This window comes from Callionymus lyra, chromosome 1 (assembly GCF_982586985.1).
Source record: "Callionymus lyra chromosome 1, fCalLyr1.hap1.1, whole genome shotgun sequence".
Classification (NCBI taxonomy): domain Eukaryota; kingdom Metazoa; phylum Chordata; class Actinopteri; order Syngnathiformes; family Callionymidae; genus Callionymus; species Callionymus lyra.
The window spans coordinates 48,591,752-48,604,157 of record NC_141818.1 but is presented as its reverse complement, the minus strand read 5'-3'; the positions used below and the strand labels follow the sequence as shown (position 1 = coordinate 48,604,157).

Here is a 12,406-nt window from a genome sequence, read left to right as displayed (position 1 = left end):
TCTTGCAAGGAGAAAGTAAAACGGTTTAAATTTCTGTCTGAATTCTTTCTCTTTTACTCCAAAGTCTTCCCTCAAACACAAACTATTTATCACGCTCAAGGTCCGAGTTACTCCTTCGAGACGTGTCACGAAGACATCTTTACTCCCAACATTCCTCTCCCACGCGAGCCGTGATGAAAACATTCCCTCGGTGAGATGATAATACTGTACTTTGTCGAGTCAGTTTAATTATGAACATACTTGAGCTCAGGACTTTCCCATCGTTACAGTGATTTCCTTAATTTTGTGAAACCCAGAATCTGAAATTCATCTCTTATTTGGTTTTCAAGGTTGTTTTTTTAAATCCTTTTTTACAGCACCAGGTACTTCAACTAGTTCTTTATTCATAGATGATGACCCTCGTTTCTTCCGTGGGTATCATCCATGGAATGAATCCAGGCGTTCACAAACTAAATAAACAAAGACCTCTTTGAATCCCTGATAACTAAATAACTTACTAAAAGTCCTGCATCTTTTATCTTCCTTTAGGTTCCAGAATGTTCCTGGATGAATATAATTAGGCAGAAAATTTCGTCTTCCATTAACCTCAACATGAACAAAAAGTGCAGATATAGAGGCTGAATGCCAAAGTGGTGCTGGGTAAATGAAAAATCTCTCAATCTATGCTCTCGCACTTCCAATTAATCTGATGGATTAGTGTTCCCGGCTTCCATTCATTAGTGTGCGCTGCCAGTAGGTTGTGTTTTAGCTAATGTACCCATGTGTTTGGAAGAAGCTAGTTGATGGTTATTGAGAACATTTGAGATCAACAAACATTAAAAAATGCTTTCAATAGTCGGACTCTTTGTTTTCAAGAGTGTGTTGATGTGTATCACGATACAAGTATACGATATATAGAGATATAAAGTGATAGTGTAGTAACACGTATATATGTGTAGTATTGTCCAGTACTTGACTCTGGTGTTGTGATAGTGTAGTAACAAGTATATATGTGTAGTATTGTCCAGTACTTGACTCTGGTGTTGTGATAGTGTAGTAACAAGTATATATGTGTAGTATTGTCCAGTACTTAACTCTGGTGTTAGTGATAGTGTAGTAACAAGTATATATGTGTAGTATTGTCCAGTACTTGACTCTGGTGTTGTGATAGTGTAGTAACAAGTATATATGTGTAGTATTGTCCAGTACTTGACTCTGGTGTTAGTGATAGTGTAGTAACAAGTATATATGTGTAGTATTGTCCAGTACTTGACTCTGGTGTTGTGATAGTGTAGTAACAAGTATATATATGTGTAGTATTGTCCAGTACTTGACTCTGGTGTTGTGATAGTTTAGTAACAAGTATACAGTATATGTGTAGTATTGTCCAGTACTTGACTCTGGTGTTAGTGATAGTGTAGTAACAAGTATATATGTGTAGTATTGTCCAGTACTTGACCCTGGTGTTAGTGATAGTGTAGTAACAAGTATATATGTGTAGTATTTTCCAGTACTTGACTCCGGTGTTGTGATAGTGTAGTAACAAGTATATACTGTATGTGTAGTATTGTCCAGTACTTGACTGGTGTTGTGATAGTGTAGTAACAAGGATATATGTGTAGTATTGTCCAGTGAATTGTAAATAAATAATCAAATGATTTTATTTCAAACACCTTTCATTGAAATATAAACCATAACATTACTTTGGTCTTTCTAAATGGGTCAAATGACATTTGAGGACGGGGAGATTAAAAAAAAAAAAACGACAACCTGGGACTAGAGCCTCAGCATGATGTGAACCAAGTGAGATGCTAGAGGTCAAGACGTGTGAAGGTCAAAGATGAATTAGAAAAAAAAGAAAAACGTACCACTTGTCCATTTTGGGGGTTTTTGTGGGCGTAGGGAGGGCCACGGATGTGATTCCACATCTGACCAGATGTCATAGCGAAGACCACACACTGTCAAGAAAGTTGGAAAATAAATACAAGTTTTAATTTCATGAGAAAGCAGTTGTTTAGCTAGAAGTGACGAGTGTGTGTCGTACCAGTGCAGCCATGGCCCACCCAGTCTTGTTGTAGATGAACTCCAGGTTGTTCCTCCTCAGGTACAGCAAACCTCCCACCAGAGACACCAGCAGAGCCAACGCAATCGTGCCCGAATAATTTGGAGGTCGGAAGACTCGGATCTGCAGAGGATGATTTTTGAAGCTCGAGTATTTGACATTCACGTTCCATCCCAGGGGGGGTCAGGTAACCGCGGACTCACCTGGACGTCCGTGCGATCCGCGATCCACTTGGCGAGCTGCTCGGAGGCGAACCCGATCCGTTGGAGGTCGAAGGTGTCGGCTCGCTTCGGCTTCCCTTTGGCCGGGAAATGCATGAAGGTCGGGGCGCTGTTCATGTTCAACTGGGACATGGAAAAAAAAAAGTTGTATCCTTGAAGGAAAATTGCATAACTGAGCCAAAAATTCATCTCATTTTGTTAAAACTCTGAAACGGTTTCATCTCTGAATGGGCGACTCCGGAGAGAGTCGCTCAATTAATTAAGAGTCTGGCTCAAGGACGACTAGTCAAAACGTGGATTAGTGGCGTATCTTCTTCTTCCGTGAACAGATCCCGTTCGTTTATATCTCTGTGCTCCCATTCGCTGCGTTTATCCACTCAATGTTTGAGTCAATTGGTTTGCTCCGCTCCCTCCCAGGGGAGCAATAAAGCAAGAAGGAGTATTACGCAGTGAATGTAACAGTAGTTACTCCGGAGGGCACGTATTATGCAGTTATTTACTCTACCTTCTATAAATAGCCGCAAATCTCCTATGAATAAAAGAGCATGTAAATGGTCCACGTAAAGATGTTTGCAAGAAGAAGAATCAACTTGTGGCAACAATGTTAGCAGATTAAAATATAATCGTAAATTAGAATACATTACTGAACATTAAACATTGATTGAAGCCATTACAAAGATTAAATTAAACGATTCAAACAAGCTTTTTAACAAGAGAACATACGCAGTACGAACGTAATCGTAACAAATGTATCAAACTTGATCGATCGATAGACGAATAAAGTAGATGGTGACGTTTCACTTTCATTGTATGGTTTGAAAAAAGGTCATTATTTCTAGGGATGTCAATTCATTACATGGATATACAATCATCCTCAAAACGTTTAGAAACATTTCCTTATTTTATTTTCAATTTAATTGAGACAGAATCCTCTAGAGGTTAAACAACTATGTCATCAAAGAATGTCCTCTGTGTAACCGGTTACACGACAGTTAGAAGCTTCAGTTAAGGGCGTAGAAAAGTAAAGTCAAAGGTCGACACCTCTACTTTCTGCACGACGACAGTACTATTCAAATCTCCTCTGTGTAACCGGTTACACGACAGTTAGAAGCTTCGGTTACAAGCGTAGAAAAGGAAAGTCAAAGGTCGACACCTCTACTTTCTGCACGACGACAGTACTATTCAATTTACCTGTTGGAAAACGTCCGCACCCTCGTCATAGTCGACGACGGTGAAGAAAAGCTTGTTGGAAAACGCAGATGAGTAACGCCAAGAGTTTGCCAACACTTGATACTCTTCGTTCGCCTGCCTGAGGAATTGAACGAAAAGGAGGGATTAGAGTCAGAAAGGGGAGTAGAGCAGTTTCTCCTCTGCATCAAGAGAGTCCAGTTGACTCAGTTTGTAGTGAGGAGGGCATGTACAGTTAGGAGGAGGTCCTCGAGGAAGTAACGTCCATCTTGTAATGTGGAGCTTCAATCCAAGAGGGACGTTACAGACGAGCAGAATCTGGAAGTATTTGGATGTTTTTAAGTGTATTTTTGGACGAAGATGAAGACGAAGATAACTGAGCTCCAGTCGTTACATTAAAATAAACAAACATTCTTGTCTATAACTATAAAAAGAACAGATTACTCTGCTGTGATTGGTCTGGCGTGGAGGTTTTGTCATCAATCCAGGAAGTCTTCACCGCCAAGGGGCGTGATTACAGCTGGAGGAGGAGTGAGTGAGTGAGTGAGTGAGTGAGTGAGTGAGTGAGTGAGTGAGTGAGTGAGTGAGTGAGTGAGTGAGTGAGTGAGTGAGTAAGTAAGTAAGTAAGTAAGTAAGTCATTTTTATTTGTATAGCGCTTTTCCAGACCAGGGTCACAAAGCACTTAAACAATCAAAACAATATTCAATAAAGTATATATTTTAAACGGACTCTCGTAACCTCTCATTCGCCAAGATTTCAGAGCAACTTTATAAAGTAATACGTGTAAAACATGGTCATGATTAGGAACTTACTGCATCTTGAAGAGGAATCAACATTCACTACCTGTGAGTCAGGAGTTGGAGTTTATTATTAGTTGACCTCTAAAAAAGAACATTCAGCACCAAGGACAGCTCCGACCATATCATTTCTATTTGAAGAAAATGAGCTGCTTTGAAGGTGCTATAGAAATGAAAAATACTATTATTATGGTGTGATGGAAATATTATCCAAACGCTAAGAGCTTAATGTTGCTTTGTTTACGTTTCAATGTGTCCCAGGGTGTTCAGGTTTATTACTATAAGTGGGAGGAGAGTTACATGGAAGTTCATAGACTTTTGCACTTTTGGTGAAGCTCAGTGAACTGAGTGACTGCTCAGGGAGCCGCTGAAGGCGATTCCGAGTGAGACGGATGAATAACTCTCGGTGTGGAGCTGGATTTATTCATGTGGCCTTCTCACTGGCTTCTGATTTTAAGATTTTTTTGTGTTGCCTGGCGCTGATACGTACCTGCAAACAGAACACTGCCTCTGAGGTTGCAGGGCTGTAAACATGACAATGACCGAGTAGTTCCTCGGCGGAGCCTTGACGAAGCGACGGAATTTATCCCCGTTCATCCGGACGACGGAGCGTCGGGACGACCATTCCATCATCTGGTCAACCTTCTCCGACAAAAGGTTCTGGAAGATTCAAAGAAAGAACAAAAATAAATCGTCATTTGAAGTAATTCGATAGTATCCTTAAATCTTGAATAGGATTGAGTCAGTACTAGGATGACTCATGTCAGTCTGTCAAACTGAGCCTGAGAAACCTGGGTGTTGTATTTGATAAAGACATGTCTCTTGTTCGACACTGCAGAAAACTGACCAGAAACTGTTTCCTTCAACTGAGAAAAATCTCTAAACTTAGGAAAATGTTGTCACAACATGATCTTGATCTTGTAATCCATGCGTTCGTCTGTCTCGCCTGCAGTTCATACTAAACTCTGCAGCCAGAATTCTGAGCTGCTCTAGTAGAAGAACTCACATTTCTCCTTCAAACTCTTCACTGGCTGCCAGTTTCTTTCAGGATCATTTTAAAATTCTGGTTCTTACTTTCAGATCTATTCATGGTCAGACCTTCCATCAGTGATCTGATCCAGACTTACACCCCAGCTCGGGCTCTGAGGTCTGTGGATCAGAATCTACTGATGGTTCCTGAACTTCCAGACCAGAGGAGAGAAATCTTTCCAGACTGTTGCTCCTAAGCTTTGGAACCATCTCTGTGTTTGATGATCTACTGACTCCTTCAAGAAACATCTGTGTTTGATGATCTACTGACTCCTTCAAGAAACATCTGTGTTTGATGATCTACTGACTCCTTCAAGAAACATCTGTGTTTGATGATCTACTGACTCCTTCAAGAAACATCTGTGTTTGATGATCTACTGACTCCTTCAAGAAACATCTGTGTTTGATGATCTACTGACTCCTTCAAGAAACATCTCTGTGTTTGATGATCTACTGACTCCTTCAAGAAACATCTGTGTTTGATGATCTACTGACTCCTTCAAGAAACATGTGTGTTTGATGATCTACTGACTCCTTCAAGAAACATCTGTGTTTGATGATCTACTGACTCCTTCAAGAAACATCTGTGTTTGATGATCTACTGACTCCTTGAAGAAACATCTGTGTTTGATGATCTACTGACTCCTTCAAGAAACATCTGTGTTTGATGATCTACTGACTCCTTTAAGAAACATCTGTGTTTGATGATCTACTGACTCCTTCAAGAAACATCTGTGTTTGATGATCTACTGACTCCTTCAAGAAACATCTGTGTTTGATGATCTACTCACTCCTTTAAGAAACATCTGTGTTTGATGATCTACTGACTCCTTCAAGAAACATCTGTGTTTGATGATCTACTGACTCCTTCAAGAAACATCTGTGTTTGATGATCTACTGACTCCTTCAAGAAACATCTGTGTTTGATGATCTACTGACTCCTTCAAGAAACATCTGTGTTTGATGATCTACTGACTCCTTGAAGAAACATCTGTGTTTGATGATCTACTGACTCCTTCAAGAAACATCTGTGTTTGATGATCTACTGACTCCTTTAAGAAACATCTGTGTTTGATGATCTACTGACTCCTTCAAGAAACATCTGTGTTTGATGATCTACTGACTCCTTCAAGAAACATCTGTGTTTGATGATCTACTCACTCCTTTAAGAAACATCTGTGTTTGATGATCTACTGACTCCTTCAAGAAACATCTGTGTTTGATGATCTACTGACTCCTTCAAGAAACATCTGTGTTTGATGATCTACTGACTCCTTCAAGAAACATCTGTGTTTGATGATCTACTGACTCCTTCAAGAAACATGTGTGTTTGATGATCTACTGACTCCTTCAAGAAACATCAAGACGTTTATTTGTTCAGGCTTTACCTTGATTTTCTGGAACTCCTGTGTTGTTCTCAGTATTATCTTGACCTTTAAAGTATATATTTTATTGAATTTTGTTTTGTTTGTTTAAGCGCTTTGTGACCCTGGTCTAGAAAAGCGCTGTATAAATATAAATTACTTACTTACTTATAGTGACCAAGATGAGGAAGTTACTAACGTTGTAAGACTCGGTGTTCCTTCTAGAATATTGCTCGAATGATTGAACCTTAGATTATGGTCTGTTCTATTTCCCATCAGGTCATAGATTAATATTTCAGACGACGATTCCATTTTCCTTTAACATTATGTTTCGAACCTTCAATCAAATCATCCGTTTATTGCAATTTGAAGACCGGTGGAACAGTCCGTCTTCCTCGAGTGAAACATAAAATCCGCTTCAACAATCATAGTATTTGAGTGAAGATATAATATCTAGTGAATACATTTACTGATGGAATAATGTTTTTTAGCAAGTTTAATAAAAACATGTTCCCATTGATCCTTTGATTAAATTCCAGAGCTCCCTGCAAAGAAAAATGAAAACCACAATCCATGGTAACTCCATTCATTTCTTCATTTAATCATTTTCTTTTTTAATAACATTTCAAATGTATTACAAACACTTCCTCGTCCCGCATTAGCGAACCAGAGATTTCATTACGACCACCGCGGGCCGGCTTGAATAAATAAAACTAAAAATAAAGGTTGACTTTTGGCCACCGTACACTAATGAGATGTTAACAAAAGGACATGAAATTCAACACAGGTAATCATAAACAGCAGAAGCACTGACTTGACATTTTCCACAGAGAACAGCTTCTCCCGGTAACAGCTACTCGCATAATATGAATTTACAAGTCCTCGTATAACCTTTCAGAGGATCTTAAATTATACATTGTTTCGTCAAAGAATTCAACTTTCTAATTCTGAGACGTAATGATGCTCAAGGCTCTTTTAAAAACCTTTTCCATCATGAAACCAGGAATCAGTTGAGCAAAAACTCAAGGGTGGTAAAACGACCGACTGAGGCCCATTACATCATTGTGTTGTTTTTTTTCCCCGTCATCTTCAGCAGCTCTTCTTCACAACCACTGATCCATTGAAGCTCCGCGTGAGGCCGTCTATCCAACCCTGACATCAGCGAGACGTGATGGCGTCCTGGAAACAGGATCGTCAAGCTTCACAGATGTTTGGCATCTGCTGCTTTAGTTTCATGTAGGGTTGGGTAATTATCGCTCCGATGTTTAAGGAACCTTCGAATTGACATCACACAAAGTACAAATCCTAAGTTTAATTTCACAGCTTTGGTTCATTCCAACTCCAATCTGTTTTCTTACAGAAGAAATAAGTAACGAATAATTTCCTTTGCCAAAGAACAACTTAATCTGATGTTCAGTGCATTTGTCACAGTTTTTCTTCAGAAAAATCCAAACACTTTCTCTAGTTTTGATCAAACGTGGGTCCAGAAACTTCACCAAATCACCTAAAGACAAAGCGTGTTTTGATACTGTGTACTATCAGTTCGATACATACTGTATTTTCCGGACTATGGTGGCAGTTTTTTTTCATAGTTTGTCCGGGGGCGACTTATACTCTGGAGCGACTTATGTGTGAAATTATTACCACATTATTATATCATTTCACATGTTATTTTCACACTAAACCACCAGAGGGCGCTCTAGGCCTGTGTTGATCATTTCCACGTAGAAGAGGAAGCATCTTCTAGCTCCGGAGTTAGTTAGTTGTTTAAAAGTGACACGAGGATGAAGAGTTATTTGGAGTTACACGGATGGTTTGGTAAACTTGTTAGTTATTTATGCTATAGTTCTCTGAATAACTCTTCATATGTTATGTTAACATACCAGGTTCTCACTTCATGTAACGTAACGTACAATTATTCTGTTGTTGCCTCTAGTTTTATTTTAACTTGTCTTTCAAGATCACATGTCTGTTCTTGGATTTTATCAAATAAATTTCCCCCCAAAAATGTGACTTATACTCCAGTGCGACTTATATATGTTTTTTCTTCTTTATTATGCATTTTATGTCTGGAGCGACTTGTGCTCCGGAGACACTTATAGGCCGGAAAATACCCCAAGTTCGATACACAGCCCAGAGTCATGTCTGTATTCCATCCTGAATTCACCAGATTAACAGATGATTTAAGTCAAATTATTTGTCTTGTCAAATTCAATCCAGGGAGTCCACGTGAAAACACAATTTGGAGGATCCAGATTTTTTTTTTTCTTCATATCTTAACAATTCAGTGGGGGACAGGTGCACTGAAGGGCACATACTCAAACCAGTTTGTGCACTGATCCATCCAAGTCTTCACCACAAACCTTTGTCAGTGTGCATTCAGCCTCAAATGAAGAGCTGTCAATTCTGAAAGCCTACGTTGTGAACTCTGCTTCCGTGCTCAGGCAGCCAGAGACACCTTAATGTGCGAAGAACCCGACACCTGGCAGAGACGATAATAAAAAGAATATCTTTAAATAGTTCATGATCAAAACTCAACACAAACTAGTTCACGCTCATTAACAGTGAGAAAACATTACGCAAACGTATCTAGGGTTCGTAGGTTTTCTCGGCTTGAAATGAATAAAGTAAATATGAAAAAAATCAGTTATGAGTAATATCAACGGGGAAATATCCAAACAGAGTTAAGACTTACAACAAACAGCTTTATATATTGATGAATATTGTCTTTCTTCTTAAAGCAATGATACATAAATATGAGGCAGTTGATAAAATATAAGGATATTAAAGTAAGGTAATCGATAAAAAGAAAATGGCAGAAAATGCAATGATGATGGACGAATACTGTTACTACTACTACTACTACTACTAATAATAATAATGATGAAAAATAGTTTACAATTGCTATATTCTATCATCCTCTCTTGTTAAATATAAACATATTTTGCACCTAACGTTGGGAGATATTCTACATTTTAAAAAGTTGTTTTGAAGAGAAAGACAATCAATTATTATGTAATTTCTCTGGTGGTGTGTAATATTATTTAGCAGGTACAGTAACTGCATATTGAAGCACCAACGTATCGCAGTTAATGAGCAAAGAAGTGTAGATATGGCTCGTGTAGAGATCCAAGAGAAAATAAATATCATATTTGCTGCGAGCTCCATGGGTCGGACTAATTGGCCAGTCAGAGGACGGGCTGGAAAAACCTGTTATTAAAAAACACCGGACTGAGCAATCATAATAAATCTCCTTGTTATACACCTCAATTGTCAGTCATGTACTAAAAGGCATCAGTGCATCATCATTGCTTAGGGGATAAAAATGAATTAACTGTTTTTACATTGAGATAATAAAGTAAACATGGTTAAGTTTTTTTATTTCTTTTTAAAATCTACCTGCATTTAATGAAGAACCTTTCAAATCAAGATGAACTAGAACCAAGCACGGCCTCAGATATGTTGGATAATCATGTTTAAAAATACCGTCCTAAACAAAACTGCCTCATAAACTATGATTCGTCTCACTCTTTACATCCATCCCCAGCAACAAATCAGAACAAACCAGGGAGTATTTATCCACCCGTCAATAAAAATGGACTGAAGAAAATGTATATAAATGACAGACTATAGAGCAGGCATTAATGCATGACACACCAACTTCATTTAAAAAAAAGAAATACATCCTTTTTTTTTCCACGTACAGTGATCGTAACGCAGCAGTAAAACGGCAAGATGATGACGATGATATTAATACTATTAATAAACAGCCTCCCGGAACGTTCATTGTCAAGTTTCATCTTCTTATCATCTCTGTTATTTTATCTTTTATTGTCGTTTCCGCTGCCGTCTCGGACATCACATCAACTATTGATGCCAAGTTTATGTGAAGCATCGCATTTGAGTTCCTTTAACAGACTTATTTTTTATTTTCTATTATTAAAAGCTGCATCATATGAATTTCTCTGTGTGTTTGCCATCATGCAAGTGAGTGAATGATGACTGTTCCACCTTGAAACTACTTTCAATGCTATATACATTACTCCAATAATGTTGGAGATGTTTGGATATGCAAGTAATTAAGTAATTTGTATTTATAGCGCTTTTCCAGACCAGGGTCACAAAGCGCTTAAACAATCAAAACAATACTCAATAAAGTATATACTTTAAAGGTCAAGACAACACCGAGACAAACTCAGGAGTTCCAGATGATCAAGGAAAAGACTGAACAAATAAAAATGAAGTTTATGCAAAAGTAAATTGTTTTTTTTAACTTTACTGGATATATAACTTGTATCTGAAACACACAGACCATAATAAATACAAAATACACCCATATATAATTAATAAATAAATGTCAAGTGGAAGATTCTAAATATATATACATTTTATTTTCTGCTTCACTGAACTGGATTGTGAATTCATGATCTTGGTTGAATAAAAAGAAAAATCAGGCAATCGTGTTGAAATCAAGGATGTGGAGCAGAAAATGGAAGTGCAGAGGAAAATGACTTGGGAACAAAGGGCATCAGTCACCAGGAAAACAGGCATGACACATGCATCAATAATTCAGATGACTTTAGCTAATGAGCAAGATCCAAACAAATCAACCCGGAAAAATGTCAAATGCATAAAATATGACCAGAGTACGAGTTCGGCTTCCATTACCAGCTTTGGACTGTACAGTTATTCTTCAGGAGAAAAGGGATATATTCTACTTCTTTACTGGTAACGGTTTGAATGTCTGAAGAAAATCAACTATCTTGACACACCGTATATAATGGTCGACTCCCCGCCCAGGCCGTTATTCTGCTTCCCTCCCCAGACTCTTCATCCGGTGTAGGAAGTGCTTAGTTTGGATCTTTCTTTGTGCCGTCGTCAGCCATAAGACGGCATCACAACAACAGTAATATCACAAAGAGTATGGACGGTGAACAGTGAGGAATGCACGAGTATAAATGCTGTTTTTCTCCATGCCTATTTTTTCCTTCCTCGGGGGATTTCGCAGGATTGTTTAAAATAGAGAACAGCAACCAACCAATTTATAACCCACCCTGTTCCATGCCTGTAGAAGTATATTATTCTGACTCCCACACAAAGCCATTTTGAATGAACACACGATATAATACATATATATGCTAATGTAACAAAGAACACAGTGGCAGCATCATCCACTTCCCTCCTTTATGTTTTACTTTAGATACATGTACTTTAGATTACAAGTTAAAGGGAGTATTCTTGACTGATTTTACTACCAGTTGCTTGGGTGGAATTTTTTTTTTTTAATGGGATGTGATCAACGGTGACTAAATGCACTATAAAACAAATTCATGTCAACAAATACCTCACACGCACTTTAAAGAAGTTGAATACAATTTAAGTAAAAAAGTATAATTAGTATCATTATTTCCTAACGTAACCATCAGTCTCCGCTGTGCGTCAACATTTTCGACGCCTGTCACTTTTTTCCATACCAATAATAATAGATCAATTTCAACAAAAAGGATTTTCTATGTTAATCTTTGTATCCTTTAAGGCTACACGATATATCGAAAAAATATCGATATCGTGATATTGTCAAATGCAATTTGCATCGAAAACATGTGATCATTTATAATGTTTTATTGTACAGATCAAGCATTTCTTAAATCCGCACTTTGATCAATCAGTGTCACGTTCAGTAAAGTTATCAATTTGTACTTCTATGTCTCGTTGTTGTTTACGTCTCCGTCCGTCTGTGAACTGTGCGGCGCAGCTTGTTAGGC

At 38.2% G+C, this 12,406-nt stretch overlaps 1 protein-coding gene across 1 annotated transcript in view; it reads right to left on the bottom strand.

Annotated features, from left to right (window-relative positions):
- LOC148089986 (dolichyl-diphosphooligosaccharide--protein glycosyltransferase subunit TUSC3) overlaps window positions 1-12,406 on the bottom strand; it is a 33,868-nt gene that overhangs the window by 14,586 nt on the left and 6,876 nt on the right. Inside the window, exons 2-6 of the mRNA XM_087811092.1 lie at window positions 4,739-4,908; window positions 3,454-3,571; window positions 2,245-2,385; window positions 2,024-2,164; window positions 1,848-1,937 (exon numbers count right to left, since the gene is read on the bottom strand). Coding sequence (XP_087667218.1) covers window positions 1,848-1,937; window positions 2,024-2,164; window positions 2,245-2,385; window positions 3,454-3,571; window positions 4,739-4,908 — 660 coding nt within the window. The remainder of the gene's footprint in view (window positions 1-1,847; window positions 1,938-2,023; window positions 2,165-2,244; window positions 2,386-3,453; window positions 3,572-4,738; window positions 4,909-12,406) is intronic.